Genomic DNA, 21054 nt, shown 5'->3' on the forward strand with positions numbered 1-21054 from the left:
TCCACACTGTGGAGATGACAAATTGGCAAGGATTATGCTATGGAAATTAGAACAGGGCAATCTTAAGGAGTGTGGCTATTCTACAGTGTCCTGTCTGGATACAAGATAGCAACCATCTCAATCATTAGGCTCCAGACATGCTGGAGAGATATTCAGAAATATGTAGATCCAGGGGAAAACAAGTAAAAAGAGGAACCACACTGGGTCCTGTGAGCAGACAGGAAGTTTCCTGAATCGCAGGAGGACTTCATTTCTTTTGGCTGGCCAGGGAGTGGGGAGGGGACCAGGAACCGGTAAAGAAAATAATAGTCACCATTCAGAAATGAAACGAGGGATAAATGGAGGGAAGGCGGGCAGGAAAGAAGCTTTAATAATTTTAAGAATGCCTTCTAATCCAGGTTTGGACAAGTCCCTGAGCCCCAATCTCCTTATTTCTAAAATGGGGTCATACTATTTAATTTGTTGTGAGGATTACGGATAATGAACTTAAAATAGTCCCCAGTGGATGCGTTGTAAATCATGTGTCTTATTAACTTCTCACACGGTGCTCTAGTTCTTGTTAGCTGCACACTAAGGATGGAAAAGGATCCTTCGCAGTGACTGGTTATGAGCAGGCGGCATCCTGAAGAGTCAGGTCAGCCCCGCCCCACAGCTTCATGTGCCACTTTGTTTAGAACCTCCTCTTTTCATAGGCTATGACTGCTCTGTAGAAATTGCTATGATTCCCAATTTATAATTCTAAGATGTGTGGCTTTTAAGTCCAGCATCTTTGGTTTATTTCTTCTGTAGTGGTTGGAATCCTGAAACTGTGCCCCCTTGGGGATGGCCCAGGGCAGAGAAGACCCACTCAGGAGCAGGGAGCAAATCCGGAATCAGACAGAGAGGTGAGGGTTGGAGGATGGATTTCTGCATCACTGGCTTGACAAAACATTAAGAGCACACACAAACATCAGGTCAGGGATCAAATCCCAGGCTCTGCACATGAGGATTCTCTGTATGTGAAATGTGCCATGAGGAGCTTGCCTGGACCATAAATAGATGGTCTTTCTATTATGGGGTAATCTTATGAGTTTCTTTCGATGACAGGTGACTAGTTTTTGATAGCACGTGTGTGTGTGTGTGTGTGTGTGTGTGTGGTCTTGTGAGTTTCCTTCGATGACAGGTGACTAGTTTTTGATAGCGTGTGTGTGTGTGTGTGTGTGTGTTTAATGCATGTTAAGCAATGTTCTGAAAAGCCATTCTTGCCTTATCCTGTCTGTGTTCTCCCATCCTCCCCTTCTGACCCAGTCAACAGGGTGAACATCCTAAGCCCCACACCTGTCCAGATCATGCTTTACCTGGAGCCCTTCAATGGCTGCCTGCTGCCCACAGAAAAAAAAAGGTAAATACCTAAACATAGTTAAACATAGTTAAAAAGGCCCCATGATGTGACCTCTGCCTCTCTCTCTGACAACACTTTTTACCTTTCCTCCTGTAATTTGAGCACTTGTAACACTGGCCTTCTTGGAGGTCCAGTGTACCCTGTGGGGTTCCTCAGTCCTCTGCCATCGCTCAGGCTTTTGGCTATGCCTAGAGTGACTTCCCTCACCTCTTCTCCATGTCCACACCCTGCCTTTCTCCTGGTCGGCTCCTATCCATCCTAAAACATTCTGCTCAGACTTTGTCTCTTCAAGGAGCCTTCTGAACTGCTGTTCCTCCAAGATTTGGAGCCCTGATGCAGGACTGCTTGCCTAGGTTCAAATTCTGGCTCTGCTCATTACTAACTCTGGGATCTTAGGCACATTTCCTTTCTCTTCGTCCTCAACTCCTCATGTGCAAAATGGGAATATTTATGGTAACTTTATCATAAGGTTGTTCCAGGGCTTAAATCAGTTAATATCCATAAAGCTTTCAAACAGCGTGTGACATGCGGGAGACCCCCAGTAAATGTTCTTTTGCATGGATGATAAAAATCATGAATCTGCTTACATTTCCTCTGATGGCCAGAGGTGGCTCAGAGCCTAATCTGTGCCTCCCCTTAACAATGGGGGACCCAGCGACCTTCACATCTGCTTTCTAATTCCGCCCCACATGGGATTGACTTTCTTTTCTAATTTGTATCTTACATGGTCCAAACTTTATTTTTAAAAACATTTTGGAGTGTACTCTTGCATCCTGCTTTAGTTCGTTTAGGCAAACAAACAACAAAGCAACCAACAAATCAACAAAAAAGTGAAATAGCAAACATGTTCAACAGTAGACATTGAACATGGGCCAGCTTTTGGGTAGTGAACTGATTACCTACAAGGGCTTTATCTAGGAATTTCAGGGGATGGCAGCAGGAGTCCATCATGGTGTCATGGTCACTAATCCCCGCCCCCCATGGCAGCACCTCTGCCATGGCACCATCTTTGTGCAACTAGACAGAAAAAGACTCCATTTCTCAGAGTGCGCTGGCACTGGGCAGCCTCTGCCTCATAGATCAACGTCTTATCGGGGGTTTTGCAGGCTTCTTTCTTACCTTTATTCCTTGGCCAAGGCTTTCCAGGGAATTAATATCCAGCCCTTCCTTGCAGGCCTGCAGGCAGGAAATCACCTTCTGACTCTCCATTTTTCCAGGGCGGATGGTGAGACTGGCCAGGCTGCCATGGAAGAATTGAGCAAACCGTGGTTTGGTGACTTCTCCTCCTAAAAGAAAAAGTAGCACCGTTATTTGCCCTGTGGAGATGAAGTATGAAATACCACTTCAAGACACCATCTGGCCAGGGAGCCAAGGACACTGCAACTGGGTCCCCTAGATCTGATCATTCCTTCCAAGTGGTGAGCCGAGTGGTCAGAATCTCAACAAGAAGATGTTATGTGCCGCCAATTCCTTCACATTCTACAACTGCACCTGATTTAGGAATCTTGGAATTTTTGAATTTTAAAACAGTTATTTTCAGAGATATGGACCATCTTAGAAGATAGGAAAGGATTATGGTGTAAAAACAGGAGGGAGAAGGAAGCTACCATGGATTGAAGGCCTACTGTGTGCCAGGCTGCCTGCTGTAGACTTATCTGAGCAGGCCTTCAAAGACGGCATCACTGTTTCCAGCTGACACATGAAGAACCCTGGGATTCAGAAAGGTCGAGGGACTTGTCCCAAGACATGCAGATAAATGCTGGAGCTGGTAACTCTAGTCCTGGCCTGTCTGACTCCAAAGTGGGCATTTGCTCCTCTGTATTCCACTGAGAGGCTGCCAGGCAGTCAAAGAATCCCAGAAACCCCACATCCGTGGGTACTGGCTCTCTCAAAATGTATTGATTTCATATCTGCTCAAGTTCGATTTCTTTGACTTATAAGGACTTCCCTGATTCTGTTCTACCTCTGACTTCTTTCTCGTGGCCTACTTCCTGTTCTCTACTGGCTGAGTTGAGTCCTGTCTGAGCTGGGGTCCACTCTTCAGCATGCGAAATTTCCAATGTGGCTTGTGATGCAAAGACAGCCTGGAAGTTACCTCCTCCTATCATTTCCATGGTTTTCCAAATCGGGCCTCCCCTAAGGTCCATTCGAATCCTCACCTTCACCAGAGGCCTTCTTCATTGACTTCGCTGAGTACAGACCCTTCTGTCTCTGGGCAGCCTACACTAACAGACTTAGCCCTGATCTTGCACTTCTGTTTGTTCAAAGAGGAAGCAGAAAACATAGGAAAGATGGATTGAGGTCAAACTTCAGATTTGCTAAATCCCCGGCAAGGTTTCGTAACCTCTCTGAGCCTCTGCTTGCTTGGAGGAACACTTCCGGTTTGGCCTCCTTGCTCTCCTGTGCTAGCTGAGCAGGTCCTGCAGTTTCCCAGCTCCTGCAATGCATGGCCAGCACCTTCCTCCAGCAGAGAGCACTCCAGTGAGATTCCTCCCTGTGAACAGCAAGCCCAGCACCCTAGAGGGCAGATCTCTGAAAAGTTCTGCTTGAGTGACACCACAGTGACTTTTCTGCCCTTCAGTGAGCCATGCTATGTCAGCAAAGTCTGGGTGCCAGCTGGGCAGTAGAGGGGAGGGATCTCCCTTGGGCACGCTAGCTCACCCCTGGGGGAGTAGATACTCCTGAAACCTGCATTCCTATATTCTTTAGAGTTCTCTCTACTTCTTAGTACCTAATCCTTCATTATTCCTATCCCATGTTATGGTTTATAATTCTATTTTCCTGTTCAAATTACTGTGTGGTTTCTCTTTCCTGAGTGGGTCCAGATTGATAAATCCTCTATGTTTGCACACAGACCTTTGGTCACACTCAATCCTCCTCACACTGAGATACCACCTCTGAATTGCTCAATGAGGCAAATCCCACTGGTCCTTCAAGGCCCCTTAAGCCTCCTGTCCCCTGCCGCTCACAGCAATCTTTCATGGGCCCCCTGCCTTCCATGCCCGCTCCCTGCCCTGAGCCCCCTGCCCACCGTGCCCTCTTTCTGCCTTCAGCCCTCTGCCCACTGTGCCGTCTCCCTGCCTTGAACCTTGGAACACTGACAGTTCATTTTAATGTACCCCTCACAACCCAACATTGTTAATTAATGGTTTATGTGTGTGTTTTATGTCTTCAATCGCCTATAATGATGGTTCTCAACCTTGACTGACAACTTTAATCATCTGGGGATCTTTACAAAGACAAAAAGATCCTGGGTCTGGGTCCTAACCCCAGAGATTGTGACTAATTGGTATGGGGAGTTTTAAAACCTCTGTAGGTGAGTAAAACATAAAGTCAAGGTTAAGAACGACCGGGCTTTAAGCTTCTTGTGGTTGGGCCTTCTGCATAGTCCTTATGTGACCTCTTTTCTTTATGCTACCTGCAGGCTTATTCTTGCCACTCTTCACACACTGCAAGAATTTATTTGTTTAAGTCTGTCTCTTGAATGGCAGGGAGCACTCATGCATTATTCATTTCAATGAAGATAATACTAAACAGGTAATGAAGACAATATTGAGCAGGTATTAGGGGCTGAGGGGTGCAACAGGCACTTTGCATAAGTGGCTCATTTATTCCGCTCAACAACACAAGGACCCTTGTATTGTCCTGGCACCCTGCACCATACCTGGCACACAGGACACATTTCATAATTGTTTGCTGAATTACAGGAGATGGTGAGCTAAAAACCAGCAGAGCGGTGGACACTGGTGTCTCTCCAACATCTATCTCACTCCTGCTCTCTTGCGACAGCAGCTCTGGAGTTGGGGGGTTGACTCAGGCTCCAGGGGTGGATTCTATTTAGTCAAAGTTAGTCAGATTTTTCTATCCCCATTGCTCTAGTGACTAAATTAGGTGTGGACTTGGGGTCAAGTACCAAGGTGAAGCCAATCAGTACCTGGCATCCAGTTAGCCAAAGGTATTGATTCAGGAATAATCATGAGACCAAATTTAGGCCAATGAGATGGGAGGAGAGACTGACTGGCAGCTCCTGGGAAAAGAGCTTCCATTTTCTTTTCAGAAAGTTTCTAGAACCTACTAAATCTTTCCCTGGAGACCATTATGTGAAGATGGAAGGCCAAGAGCTGCTGCAGCCTCTTGCAATCAGACCAGGGACAATGTGCAATGCATGAAGGAGTGTGAAGCCAGGGCAGTCACAGCAGGCTGAGTAGAACTCTGAGGGGACCCTTTCTACCGTTCTACCATGGGATGACCTTGGCTGTGGGAGCCAATCATCTATCTTTGTGGTTTAAGCCATTTTGACTCACATGGTTGTTACTTGCCAGCCAAAGCATCTTCACTTTGGAAATGAAAGAAGAATGCTCTATTGCAGAGCTCAGGCCACAGGGAACTCTAAACAGATCTGGCTCTGAGGAATGACCTGAGAAGGCCATTGGTTGAGGGTATGGGGGAGTCAATTTGGAGCCTTCAGTTCTAGGTCCTCAAGGCTCCCATGCGTAGCATGCTTCTCAAAGTCATCAGCATGTTCCTGCCATAGCAAAGGGACATTTCTTTTGACCTGCAGGAAGAAGGGTGTGAGCCTGGGTATGAATGGTAGAGCTGCCACTTTCCAGGGCATTCGGATGGTCATCTCTTCCAAATATCATTTATTGAGTATGAACTATGTTTCTAACACTGTGTGAAGTCCTCAACATACATCATCTTATTGAATCTTCATCAAACTCTTGGGAGGTGGATACTTACTCTACAGTTATAGATGAGCAAATTCAGGCTTAGAGAGGGGAAGTAAGTGGCCCAAGGCCACAAAAGTAGGAAGCGTGCAGTGTGTGATCTACAGTGTGAGTATATCTATCCATGTATATGGCTAGATGGGGTATCCTGGTGGTACTGGCCAGCCCAGTCCAATGAGGCTCAGACACAGCCCACTCTGGTATAGCATCTAGCTTCCCTCAACTGCTCACTCAGCAGCTGCATTCTTAAAGACTAAACTTTGCAACCTTTTGGATGCTAAAACATTTTCCTACATACTATTTTCTCTCAGCAGAATGTTCATGTTCTATATTTTTGACTCAAGAATTCCAAATCTGTGTTGTATTCTATTTCTTAGTGATGCAGCTCTAGGAAATCAATTCAATTAGCATTTTGCAATAGGAGACCAGTATAAAATTTAAAATATATTTGCACTCAGGGGTGGTTGTGATTCAGGATTTTAAAATATAATGAATACATAGAAAATCTCTTTCTTTTTGATATGTAGGGTATCTGCATATACCACATGGCTCCTCTGTTAACATTTAGATATAAACATGCTCATGAATTATTTTAAGGAAGAAAACCTCCTGATTTCTATACAAAGAACCATCTCTAAATCTTTGAGAACGTGATTTTGGATTCCTGAGGCTAGATCTGCACACATTTGTAAAGTGTTTGCTGGATGTCTAGCCTTCTGTTAGATTCAATTAATTATAAGATGTGGACCATGTTTGCCAGGAGCTTACATTTCGTTGGGAGAATAAAGTGTAGACACCGGGAAAATATAAGAGTAAATTGCCAAAACAATAGATGTTCTAAGGTAGAGCATGATTAAGTTGCAAACAAATGATATAGATAATGTGTCCAACAGATCATAGGGGAAAAATAATAGCTATCTTTCATGAGGTCCTTAAAACCTTGTAAGTTCTCTTATACAATATTTTATTTAACTCTTAAGTGGTAAGATAGTACTTTTGCAATCTTAGCCTCTATTCTTTTAATTTCTCCCCTCCTACCACCATTTAAACACATCTCTGTCTTGTGCTCATTGCCACAGGGAGGGCTGTGACAGGGAGAAGAACAGATGGGGCTGGAAGCTGAGTCTCATTTCTAGAAGCCTAAACCCTAAGGAGGGTGAGGAAGATCTGAGTATGGATCAACTTTTGGGGAAAAATGGAGGGAGAAACTCTGGGGAGAAACCCCAGATGAAGAGCTGATTCCCTAGGCTTGGAGGGTGGGGGGAAGGAGAGAAGGGAAGTAAGAAAATAGACATAGAATGAGAGCACCTGAGCACTGTCACCTGGGCCGAGCCCTCTCAGGGATTCGTGATGCTGGGAGGGAATGCTGGTCTTGGGCATCTGGACAGATGAACAGACAGACGGTAGGTGGTCTTATAGAGGGACCACAAGGAGTAGTAGAGATATTTCTGTGCCCTTAAGTAAAATCAGGAAACACTTAGCTGCCAGTCTTGAAGGACCATTAGTGACTGAGGACCAGCGAGGTGAGCACCATTTCAGTGGACACCGCATGGAAAGATGAATTGGAGGCCCCCCTCAACACCCTAGCTCCAGGTCAATCTTCTTGAAATCAGCTGGTACCCTAAGGAAATAGGAGAATTCTAAATTCACCAAGGTTAAGTCCCCCTTGCTCAGATGGAATAGAGGGGTGAAATGAAACTAAGATGGATGAGGAAAACTTATTTTTTCTTAGTGAAACCAGATTCTCACCTGCTACACTTACAACTCCTTCGACAGATGATGTTTGAAAAGTTAGGTTACTTGTCCAAGGCCACACAGCCAGAAACTAGTGAAGCCTAGATTCAAACTCAGACCTTGTTTGCTCCCATGCTTTTGACCTGCACGCCACACAATGAGATGTGGCTGGGAGGGTTCAAGGAGGATTTCTTGGAGGTGTAATAATAGATGGGGACAGGTTGGGACTAACATACTGCGGGGGGAGAGTGTCCAATTATACTGGGATCTGTGGACACCGAACAAATTCAACAGCAACTCCCAATGATTCCTGCCAACTTTGCTGGGAAACATGGTTGTGGCATTTGGCAAACGTGATTTAACATAGTCTGTGTTATTCTGAGCCAGAGTTTGCATTGGGAATGATTCCCTTTCAGCTTTCTTTCAAGTGATAGGTGGGGCTCATCCACTATAAACATAGCTTTTGAATCAGTAATGTTCACTTTCCTTTAAGTATGAGTAAAAGATCAACGTATGCGAATGTACTAGGTCTCTTCCTTTTTAAAGTATGTGCAGGATGCTGCTGGCCTTTTCTTCCCTGCTGTCATTCCCATAGCTAGTTAGTCTGAAAAACATACGGAAAGGACTGGGGGCCACGTTCCCTCTTGCTTGAGTGAGATGCTGCTCTGCGCACGGCTTGTTGATGGGGTCGCCTCTTGATGAACACAATTTCATGCATGGTTGGGTATCAATTTTAAGCAATGCAAATGATGAGACTATCTGAAATTTTGCTTTCTCTCACTGCCTCATTTCAGTGATGGAGACATCCACAGAACGCAAAGACTAAGTGAAGTGTGTAATAGACCCGCATAAGCTGCAGCTTTAAAATTGTCCACACAACCCCAGGGGGTTGCAGCTGTAGGTTGCAGGTGACTTGTGGAGACATGATCTGCCATTGGACCTGGCCATGACACATTCTCAGCAGCCTTTTTCAACCCTCCAGTTTTTATGTATCTATCTCTCTAGCCTTTCCAACAAACATTTATATGGCATGTTCTAAATTAGCAAAAATGTACAGCTTATGGATAACCTCAAAAGTCAGCTACTGGGGTTGGAGACCTAAATTCATGGCAGTGGAAAGGCCCTCCTACATCACCTAGTATATGCCCTCCATTCTCTGGATGAACAATTGAGGAGCACAGAGGCAAGACACTGTTTGCAAAGACCCAGAGCAGAAAAGCAGCAGCAGTAGCAGTGAGGATCTAGAATTCTCTTCTGATGCCAAACTTCCCTCTTCACACTAAACCATGAGACCTGATGGGTTTATCCTCATCTTTAGCCCCCAGCTTGACGTTGTCCGGTCTGTGGGACAAATGCCCAGGGAGTTTGAGCTAACGATTTGACCTCAGATTCCAGAATCCTCTGGTCTTCCTTCCTTCCTTGGCTCTGTAACACCACCTAGCTTTACATATCTCTAGAAGCAGAGATGGTATAGAAGCAGCATAATTAAGGGAGAGGGTTTTGGAGTCACAGACCTGGATGCAAATCCTGGCTCTATGTGACTCTTACCAAGGAACTTATCTTCTCTAAGTCTCAGTTACCTCATCTGCAACATGGGGATTGTAATCATCCCCACGACATAGGGGTGTTAAAAGAGAAGTTTCAAGAAATCAGCACAGAGCAGGAGCTAAAAAATGGCAGGTAGTTCTCGTGGCGGCAAGAACGAGGGGACTCCTGCGTGGGATTGCATCGTGTAAGTTTTCTGTCTCTCCTTTCAGTGGCCTCTTTCTCTTTTTTTTCTCCCATCTGGTGTGTCCCTCAGAGAAGCTAAAGTGAAACTGTTTTGGCTCTAAGACCCCTGTCAAATTTTCTAATATAATCTTCAGAATAAGATCCAAAGTTAGAATTATAACTCAGTTATACTGTATTTCCAGGCATGAATCACTGAATTTTAAAGCTGATTTCCTTTGTGTTGTCTTTAAATCAATACGCCTTCAAGTCAAATGAGCTCTGGGGCCTGGAACAACCTTTTCTTGATTTTCAAATACAGACAATGCTCAGAGACACCCTGTTAGTCATTTCTGCGTGTCAGACCATGAACTGTACACTTTTATCAAAACAGCCTCGAAAATTATGTTAGTGCAACAAACGTTAAATATTGACCTTTTCTAGGTCCTGGAGTAGGAAGAAAGGTGAAGAGAAGAAAATCTGTGAGAGCAGACAGTCCTTGCCTTCTGCAAACTCATGACCTAGTACAGGATGGAGACCTGCATTAATAACTCCAATGAAATGTTTTCCAAAGAGTACTCTGGGAACACTATTTCACAAAGAGTGAGTTCCAAAGTGAAATAAGATTAAGGAACTTACATTAAGTAATGTCAAATAGATTGCTTTATCAGTGGGCTTTTGAGAGCTTTTAATAAACTAACATGTATCATAATTCTCCATCGTGGTAGTGTGGGGATGCTTTACGCGCTTTCCCAAACTTGACCTTGGCCTCCTTGTGGAAGGTGCCTCCTGTGAGACTGGAGCTTCATGAAGCTCTCCTTGGGAAATGCCACCTGAATGGAAGGCAGACTATGCTAGCACGTGCCTTTTCCTTCCAGAGCGCAGACACCCTAGGGATGCGGAATAATTTCAACACAGACTTTATTAAGGGAATTTGTACTAAATTAGACTGAGCTTATTAAATGAAGGCATGTACTCCATGTCTCTGCACTCATTTTAGTGTCTGGCAGAAAATGACCTAAAAATGTACGCCAGATCTCAGGAACACATATGGCTCCAATTCAATTTCCCTCTAGCTGCGGATCATATGCTATTGATTACTGCAACTCTCAGGGTCATTTCTGCCCTTTTATTCCTTTTTTGATCATTCCTGTTCCTTGCCTTGGCTCCTCTAGAAAGCTACAATGGGGGTTCTGTACCTGTCCCTTAATAGATTCTAACTTATAGAACTACCCCCTTTTCTATCTGCTGCTTTATTTGTTAAGTGTAAGTAGAGCGCAGGACTCAGTAATACCAGAAGCTAGGGTAGACGGCCTTCCTTATCTGAGACCAGGGGGTTGTCACGGTCAGGAGTAGGCAAAGTTAGACATTCTAGGAAGGCCAAGGTCCAGAATGATGGAGGAGAGCCCCTGACAGAAGTAGGGATGAGGTGGTCTCTGAGGACAGAGCAAGAAGAGGGGTACCCGTGATAAGATTCACCGAGAATAGATGAAGATCAAGCAGGGGGCACGGTAGTGGCTTCTTGAGTGTGCCTAGAACTGCTTTTTCAAACATGTTTAGTCGCTTTGTTAAAAGTACTCTTGCCCAGATGCCATCTACAATAGAGAAAACAGAGCTGCTCTGGTTGCGGGGTTTGCGAGAGGTGCCCTGCAGTGTCACCTGCTGGGATGGGGCATCTCCCTCAAACCCTGGGGGGTCCCTATAGCCCTGGCCTGGCACAATCAGCAGCCTTCCCGAGTCACTCCCATGGACAACTGGGTTACAGTACCTGAGTGATTTGGCCCAGTTTACACGTCCAGGGGTGAAGCAGGTGTGAATATATAATTTTTTATTATTTATGAGTAGAACTTGAATTTTTGTTGTTAGAAGTGGATGAGTAGGAAATCTAAGGAAAAGAACAAATTAATTAGTCTTTTAAATGATCTTCTCTCATGGCATGACCCAGAGAGGGACAAGGGACCTAATATTTGTTTAAAGGCAGCAGTTTCTGAGCCAGCACAGACTGAGCTTGGCCATAAGAGACGGTCCGATTCTGCCTGAGACCCTGTGACACTGAACAGGATGAAGAGGTGGTGTGCATCAGCCACACGCAGAAAAGAGGACTCTTTTGGGATGTGAGGTCCATCCTGACTGTAATTTCTCAACAATTAAGGCATGCTACATGCTCTAGGCTGTACTAGTGATCTTTCTTAAATGTAAATGAAGCCTCACCTTTTTTTTTAATTACTGGCAAAAATACCCATGAAAATGAAGTTCCACTGATTACTTGGCTTTCAAATTCGCTAAAAAGACAGAGTAGGCTAATTGGGGCTGCAGAGTGCTGCCCAGCAACAGTACTGGAGCCAGTTCCCAGGAGCACCCAACAAGCAGCTGCTATCAAATTATTTTCCATCCCCATTGTTAAACCCCAATTGGACATTTCACAGATGGGAGCTAGTTCCCTTGCCAACCTCAAAAGCACAAGAAAAACTCCCCACAATGGTAGGTCCAATTAGAGGTCCACACAGAGGGCTTGTAGTATGTATATAAGTGGACTTTGGAAGATTTAGAAACATGCTGAGATAAAGGCTACATTGTAGGCCATTAACTTCACAGCACCATGTCCTACTGAAAGAGCTTTTGATGTTCTTCCAAGAGAAAATGTGGCTCCAAGGAGGATGAAAGTATTCATGGGAATACGAGCTCCCTAACAAGGCAATATGAGGTCCTATGGTTTGGTCTGAATTCCTCTTCCCAGCCTCTTCTCCAGTCATTCTGGTCCATGTACAGTCCAGGGATAAGGCACCCTAAGCATGCCTATGTCAAGCTTCCCTGCCATGTCATGTGCTGTTAGTTTTCTTAGCTCCCTAGTAAACTCTTACTCATCCTGTAAGGCCCAATTTTAAAGGTTTAAAGGATTTTTTTCCCATGCTGAAAATTCATTAATGGGTTGTCATTCCTCTCAGGGAAGATAACCAAATCTTCTCCAAGGCCCAAAAGACTGCATGTTCAGGTTCTTGCCTATACTACAGGCCCTACCTTCCAATACTTATCTTCTGACTGACTATTCTTCAGCCTCAATGACATTCTTTCTGACCTGAGAGGGCAGGTTTGTGTGTGGAGGTTAGTCCAGGGGAAGTAGAGAAAAGTCAGTGCATGCAAGGAGCCATGGGGAGACCCGAATCACAAAATCCAGAGCATACCTAGGTCTTGCAGACTGTCTGCCATGTTGGATTTGCACATTAATTTGACTGAAACATGCCAAGCACATGGCATGTACTCAGCACCTAACCCTTATAACAACCCTGTGAGCTAGGTATCACTGTAGTTTTATGGATAAGAAAATAAGAGCTCATGGAAGTTAGGAATTCTGCTGAATCCACACAGCTAGTAAGTGACAAGGCTGGTTTTGGATATGACTCTAACTGAAAATTTTCTGACTCTAAAGCCCGAATTCGCTTTTGTTGTTATTGTTCTGGGTCGGGGAGGGGCACTGAAGGGAGTATATAGAAGGAGATTAGCAAAGGACGTACAGAGTTCCCGTGGCTTTTTGATTCCAGGGTCGTCAGATGTCTCATAAGGTAAAAAGTTTATAGTGTGTCTTTCAAAATACATCAGCTCCTGCATTTTTCCAAACACATAATTACATCACAAAATGATCAACTAGCAACAGGAGCAGTGAGCCACAGAGAAAGGAAAACAGTTTGAAGACACTGGGTCAGGCAGATTTGACTGGGTGACCTTGGGTAAGCTACTTTACCTCTCAGAGCCTCAGTTTCTTTATCTGCAAGTTGGGACTAACAGCACTTTCCGATACGGTTATAAATATCCCATGCATGTAAAGAGTCTCCTTGCAACACTGGCTCTTAAAGAATCCACCAGGAAATGACATAAGGCACTTTCACTCACATTTAAGTGGCCAAAGCAAGTCACATGACCACACCTAACTCCAAAAAAGAGTGGTCCTTGCATCCGTATGGACAGAAATGCTCAGTGAACACTCTAGGAGTCATTCTTTCTCCCACATTCTTGTAAAATAAACATACACTTTGGTTTAATGTTTGAAAAGCATTTTTGTGGAATAGCTTTTAAATAAATTGTAATCAGATATAACATAGAGCTGCTATTTATGAAGTCACGATTCCATCTTCAGATGTGGTCTAGGATACTGGAGAAGGAAATGCTTCACAGAGAATGGAGTCAAGGGTCACGAACAACACTCCCTACCCTAGAGGCCCTTACAGTGTCTGCCCAGAGAAATTTCAGAATTGCTATGGACCACAGACTACTGTATTTCTCAAATTGTTCCTCTTTCTTAATGAAAGTGTTTTTTAGTTATTTTGTCTCATTCTACTGTTGCATAGTATGTGTGTGTGTGTGTGTGTGTGTGTGTGTGTGTGTGTGTGTGTAGGGGATGATGATTATGGTGGTGGCAAATAATTCTTCGTTTCTGTATATCTCAAGATCAACTAGAGCCACATCTGTGACTGGTATAGAGCCTCCTATACATCTTGTCCTGATGAAAAGACCACCAGGAATGACTAAGAAAGGCTGAACATTAGGCTTGGAGTCAGTAACAGATGGAACTTTCGGGTTGTCTCATTTAGGAAAGGGTGATTATATTTTTTTTATGTGGGAAGAATAGTCAAAAAATATCTTTTGACTAGGTGGACAGTCTATGGTGTTCATCAGTGTTGTTCATAAAATATTTTCAGTTTTTCTTTCAGACACATTATAGATTTCACTTCCCTACCCTGCTGGAGCTGTGTGTGGTCATAAGACTTGCTTTGGCCAATAAAATGTGAGTAAAAATAATTGGTGTTACTTGTTGGTGAAAGCTTTAAGAGCTTGTGTACCATTCATCATGGTTTCTTTTTCCTCTTTCTCAGTATCCAGAAATGTGGCTGCTCTGTCTGCTTGGGACCCAGGCTGAAGAAAAAGCAGAGAAGAGCCTCGATTGATTTGTAGTAGATATAAAGGGAGAATTATTTTAAGTAACTGAAAATTGGGGTTTGCTTATACTACAGTACAACTCAGCTTATTTTAATTGATTCAAAGAGATGATCTTAATTCTTTATAAAATCATTTTTTATTTTGGTGGGATTGTTTCTCTACCCAGTGGGAATGTAGCTGGCCTTGCAGAGTTAGGGGCAGGTTTCCACTGAAGGCTGGGGTGACGGAAATCCAGATGTAGTCTCTGGGGGCCACTAAAGAAGAGTCATGGTAAGATTCATGGTGAGGACATGAGTAAAGCCCTCTTATTTTATGGGCAATATCCAGGTTATGTTCCAAAATATCCTTAGGTTGGCTACAGTGTTGGCTGGGGCGCTGGGCCACACCAGAGGGCCATCGCTCTAGCACAGCTGTGTTCAGTGACTAATGATTCCTGTGAAACCTCTGAATCAGTGCCTTGCTATACTAATTAGTTTCATGGACTTTCGCCAGATGACATAGTCTCCTTTTCCTGATATCGTAGGGAATTCTGCCCTACTGATAAAACGCTCATCTAGTTCTATTGAAATGTTTAATGAACTTCTTACTATTATGTGTCATATGTCAGACATCAAGTAGGTGACCTAAGCTCAAACACATATTTTCTTCCCTGGTCTCATGTGCTTTATTTCCTTCCTGGCTTTTGTATTCCTTCCGCTCCCAGGACTGTACTATGTGCACTTATTTCCATCTTCTCTCACATGGAGCTACCTAGAACTCACTTTTTGTCCCAACTCAGAGAGGCCTATGTCTTCTCTAGTTCGCCTTTTTGGTTGGCTGGTCCTCTGAAGGCACATTCTTATACCATAGTCCTCTCCCTTCAGGCCCCCATGGTGAATGGTCAAGGTCACAGATCTAAGTAACTTTCACAGAAGCTATCAACATGAGGTTGGTCCATCTCAAAGTACTAATATGCTTATTTTGGGGGTATTTTTCTTCCCCTCTGCTCTCTCATTGGCACATCAAAGCACCACAGCTCTTCAGGGAGTGAAAACAGAGTTCAGTGAATCTGAGCGAGACACAGAAAGGTTACGTGCCTGATCTTTGGAGAGCTGTTTTTCCTGAGTCCAAACAGTGGAGTAGCCTGGATTTGGGGATTGGAGGAGAGGCAGCAGTAGAGGAAGTGACGAAGGAGCAGAGAGCTTTGAGTGGGAAGGCACCAAGAAGCCTCTGTCTTTGGTGAGCGGGGCTAGGGCTTAGAGCTGAGCTGAACTTGAGAGTGGCCTCCCACAGCCTTGCATGTTTGTGAGTTCCCAGAACAGAGGGCTGGGTGCTTGGACAACATGCATGGGGATAAAGGAAGACCTTTGGCTCCTGACCAGTCTGGTGCTTGACAGAGCCAACTGGCCATTTTGATACAGGACTCTATATTTAGCCTTAGCTTATTCATAGCCCTGGTTTGAAACTGGATAAGGTTCCAGAACAATAAAAGGCATTAGCAACTCAGAGGCAACCATGAAACTACTCATGCTGATCTAAAATCAAAATTGGTTTCAAGCCAAGAGCTTTATTATTACCCAAGCTTAGTGTCTGAATTAATCCTTATTTTCATTAGTTCTGTTTTATCAGTAATGGGTAGTAAATTTTCTTGGCTAATTCCCATACCACTTGCCTTTCCCTTTTCTCTATCAGTACCTTTCATGGACTGTACACAGATGGGTCAGAAAGAAGAGCCTGATTTAGGGTTACCTTGCCAACATGCGCCGACCGTAAGTTGCATGGCTATGTGAGATGGATGAATGGGCCAGTCGTTGGTCACCAGGTATGGTTCATACGTTGCTCCATCCATGTACAAGGTAACCACAGGAAACTCCACATTGATGACATAGTAATGCCACTCTTTGTCACAAATCTAATGAAAAGAAAGAGAAGCAACAAATTTGAATATGCAATGAAACATCAGACAGTCTTTTATTCTAATTATGAAAGGGAAAAGGCATTTTTTGGCCAACAATTTTTATTGCAAAGAACTCAAAGAACATGATGACTGATAACCACCGAGGTTATAGAAGCTCACGTCAAACAGAATGGGGCAAACCATGGGGGTAGAGGAACGTCTGAGAATTCAATCATCAGGTAAACATTTGACTGTTGGCAGATTATCTTGGTCACATAATTACCAGCTATCTAGGCAAGTTCTTGGTGGACAGGTGGGAGTGTCAGGTTAAATTTGCTTTGTATGAAATTTTTCTTAGTTCTTTAGTAGAGAAAAAGCGAAATTAAAATTATGTTTCTAAGTTTGGGGATAAATAAAGCTATAAAAAAAGATGCTAAATTGAGAGTAGAAATGAAGATGAAGCTAGAGAAAGGGAAAAAGAAAGAAGAAAATGGAAGAGAAAAGTATTAAGAGTTAGAAAGGAGTGAGAAAGAAGGCAACGAACATGGGAAGAGGAAGAAGGATGAGATGCAGAATAGGAATTCCTTTGCCTGTATGTTTGGCTTGCTTGTGGAGCTATTATAATCTTATTCCCTTTTCAACTCAAGCAAAATAAATTCTGAGAGAGGCAGTCTTCCTATGAGAACTCAGCTTCACACTGCCTTAGAGTACCAGGGAGGCAGAGACGGACCACAGTTTGGTAATCCTGGCCTGGACTTGGTGCACAGCACTCTTAAATACATGTTCCCTCACAAGATTTTGTACCTGAGACTTGTAGTCTTAAGGGCTGGGAACCAAAACCTCACCTTAATGGATAGGTATGGACACTGGGGGCTAGGACAGAGTCAGAATTCCTGAACTACGGCATGATCTAAAATAGAAATCAAGGCTGGGGTGTCTTGGGAAGGGAGATAGGAAACATAAAAAGAGGAAAGGGTGGAGAATGGTGCCCGCCTCGCTCAGTCTTCTGAGTGAGTGCCTTGGGAGTCATGAGACTCTCCTCCACACTCCCTCTCCCTCTAATCCCTCTGCACTCTGTGGAGTCCACCTCTGAAATGTCTCTCATCTATATCCTCTTGTCACTGTCACCCCCCGCCATCTGTGGCAGCAGAGACAGATGAGTTCTGCATGAAGGTGACCCCAAGGTGAGGGTATCAAAGCCCTCCCTACATCCCACAATGGATAAATGTGCTGTTTCTCATGAATAGATGCTAAATGATCTTTTCCCTTTCATTTTGGAATAAGAATTTTTTTCCTTAATGTTCTTTTTATATTGTTCTGTCTCATGTCTTAGAAAATTGCTCCTTTTGAAGCCCATTAGCCTGATAAAGCCTGATGAATATTTTAGGGGCCCATGGAAGATAAGCAGGAGGGGTCCAGGCACATGTCTCCAAAGTCCTGTTACACTCCACTGAGTGTACAGCTCAGTGCCTGTTACACCTCACTAGAGGTCCTAACCTAGTTTACACTTCCTTTCTGCTCAATGCCTGAGATGAGACGCTGGGCTGGGTGCAGGCTCTTGGGCAGGGCCTATCACTGGGGTGGAGCTGACCCAGGGGTATAGGTAGCGCATAAAGGAAGACCTGGAGACAGAGTCTAGGGGTGATAGGAGAGTGAGGAATGAAGGAGAGTATTTGAATGAGTAAGTATCCGATGGAGAAGGCCTGATGCATCCTGGACTTGGTGATTTATAATCAAGGACAGCCAGGCAGCATATTACAGAACCTGGAATATGGTTCACATCCTGGGGATGTTCTCTGAGGCACCGGGAAACCTCTGGTCAGGTTCAGGGTACAGAAGGAACAGAAAGCATGACCCTGACCACATGACCCTCTGCCCTTGGGAATGTAGGCAGAGCACAAAAGTCAGCCAAGTAGCCCTGGGGGGCTCCCCCATTGTGGCTGCCACACCCATCCTCCCAGGCACCATCCTCAGGGGCACGACTGCCATGTTGAATCCATGTGCTAGCTGCCTCTACAGCATTCCACGTCTGCCGAAGCTGGATGAGGAACGATCCTCTGGCTCACTTTCTTTTATAACACTTACAACATTTTTGCAGGATAATATCAAAAAATTCCAAGCATTAAGTAAGATAATTCCATAACAGCAGCAGCAAGCCCTCTCAATATTACCATCTTTCCTAGGCATTTTTCTGGCAGCTTTTCTAAAGGTTATTCCATGAACAGCGGCCCCTGTGATGGCCTGTATAAAAACAGTTACCCTGCACACCGAGCCTTGTGTTTTTTGGATTTCCCATTTCATTAGCATATCCAAGACTTCCAGCAGCCTCAAGGAATATGCCTGTAATAACTTTTCGACCCTGCTGGAAAATGAAACTTTTCTATTTATAACATTCCTATAAACATTCTGTGAACAACAGTTGGGAAAGGTCTATTTGGATGACACTGTGTATCCAATTTGAAAGTTTGCTGGTTTCACTTAATACCAGCATTAAAATTCCTTTACCAACTTCATTTTAGGTGGCTGTATAATGTGGATATACTATAACATACTTAAATATTCTCTGATTATCAGGTAATACTATGTGCCTGCAATTATAAATGATGCTGTAATGAGTTCCTTTGTATATAAATATGTGTCTGCATTTCTGATTACATGCATGGGAAAGATTCCTGGAAGTGGAATGACTGGGTCAAGGTTGGAGGTGTTCTGAAGACTCTCAGCACATATTGTCAAATTTTTTTTTCTAAAAAAGGTTGTGCTGATTTATACACTTGCCCTCAGAGTGTGAGAGCGCTGATGCATTGTACCCTTACCACATTGAGCATTAAAATAAATAAAATAAAAATAAACAAATAAACAAACAAACAAATAAATAAAAACATTGCAAATTGAAAGGGGATATATTTTAGCTCATTTTAATGTTGGTCACAAAAGATGGCAAGATTTATATTCTCCAAGGTCAAAAGGGAGGGCCTTCTGGGAATGTGGAGCCATCTGAGGTAAGACTCAGAGGTAGGAATGACTAGGAATTTCTCTAGTTAGCTTCTAATTGGGCATCCAAGCAGGCTTTTTGCTCAGACTAGGTTTATGCCTGCAGACTTGTTGCACCAAGTAATCTCTGAAGGCAGCTAAAGAAAATGCCTAATTAGGGTTTCATACATGTGGATCTATGATCAAGAAGAGACCTGCATTAACTCTCTGTTAGAACTGTAGGAATAAACTATAATTCAAAAATGATCAAGCCAGGAGGAAGCAAAATTAATATGTCAGTGCATAGGCGGACCAAAAAATGAGGAAATTAGGCAAAGTGATCTTTCCTGAGAAGAGAGAACTTTAATTCCCAACTGTTCGTGAATCACTGGAGAATGCAGCTGGCACCAAGCATGTCCAACACCATCCCCTCATGCCCAAGGCCTCAGCTGGACCAAAGACACTGTGTTCTCTGAGAACCTGCAAGTGCTTTCCTGAGGTGGGTGGCTGCAGCTGTTTAGTAAGTCAGAGACCAGAGACCCAGAGACAGATGTTGAGGAAGCATAGCAGGGACAATGTCAAAGGAGGTCTGAATTGGGAGTAGGCTCGTACTCCAGGGTGAGTTTGTGGACCAGGTGCAGAGCACTGTGAGATCCCAGGGAGTAGAGAGATGACTTCTGGCTGGGAAAAGGTGGTGGTCTTTAGTTTAGATATTGAAGTATTGTTAAGGTTTCATTAGGAATAGATAGCAAGGAAAACATTCCAGGCTAATGGAGCAGAAACCTTTTATTCTTCTCATCATTCATCTTTCTTTTTTTGGTGCCAAAGAAGGTACTAGGTTTGGGGCATATGGAGGTGTAGTCACTCATTCACTCCTGCAGATATTTACTGAATGCTTATCCTGCTTTATGAATGAAAGAAAGCACTTGCCTTTATGGAGCTTCCAGTCCAGTCATAGAACTGACAAAAGGGCTTACAACAGATTGTGACTCATGCATGAACAGATTTGTGCAAGGTGCCAAGGTAACCCTGTGCATGGGAGTGTCTGATTGCACTGGGAGGAGGGAAGGAGCAAAGACATAGAGTGTGGAGGGGTTCGGTTGGTTTGGGAAGGGGAGGAGTGAGAGATGAGGTTATCAGGACAGATGTGGAACTGAGGGCTGAGGATGTGGACTCCTTTTTTTCTGTAGTTAACAGGAGATCTAGGCGGGCGTTTCTGGGTGGGAGGAGGATAGTACTCATAACAATTAATCTTGGAACATGTGTTTTGATTTTGAAGCAGCTTTTCATATTCCCTATTCTATTTAATTCTTGCTACAACCTTGTAGCAAGAAAATAAAGGAAAAGAAATGATGTGGTTTCTAATCTCAGAAACTTGATATTGGGAGTTAGATTTAACGCACATCCCGCTGCATGTTACACACACACTGTGTGTCTTTCCATTTCACACACAACCAGTGTCTCAGCTTCACATACTCACTGCCCAATGAGGATCTTGAGCAGAGGCTGATCTCTCGAGTGATGAACTTGTTTGTCAGGTTGTCCGTCCCTGAATGGCCCCCCTTGAGGTTCTATAGGCACTTAAAACTCATCATGTCCAAAATTGAGCTGAACACCCACCGAGCTCCAGCCTCATCTGCTCTCTTTCTTGTGAGGGATCAGCAAATGATCCCTCATCCAGTCTGTCATCCAAGCCAGAACTCTGGGCATCGCTTTGGACTCCT

At 44.0% G+C, this 21054-nt stretch overlaps 1 protein-coding gene across 1 annotated transcript in view; it reads right to left on the reverse strand.

Moving 5' to 3' along the window:
- Positions 1-21054, reverse strand: part of CLSTN2 (calsyntenin 2) — a 361956-nt gene that overhangs the window by 19379 nt on the left and 321523 nt on the right. The window contains exons 9-10 of the mRNA XM_015585757.2: positions 16210-16372; positions 2501-2667 (exon numbers count right to left, since the gene is read on the reverse strand). Of these exons, the coding sequence (XP_015441243.1) occupies positions 2501-2667; positions 16210-16372 (330 nt within the window). The remainder of the gene's footprint in view (positions 1-2500; positions 2668-16209; positions 16373-21054) is intronic.

The sequence above is a fragment of the Pteropus alecto genome, unplaced genomic scaffold (genome assembly GCF_000325575.1).
Source record: "Pteropus alecto unplaced genomic scaffold, ASM32557v1 scaffold92, whole genome shotgun sequence".
Taxonomy (NCBI): Eukaryota; Metazoa; Chordata; class Mammalia; order Chiroptera; family Pteropodidae; genus Pteropus; species Pteropus alecto.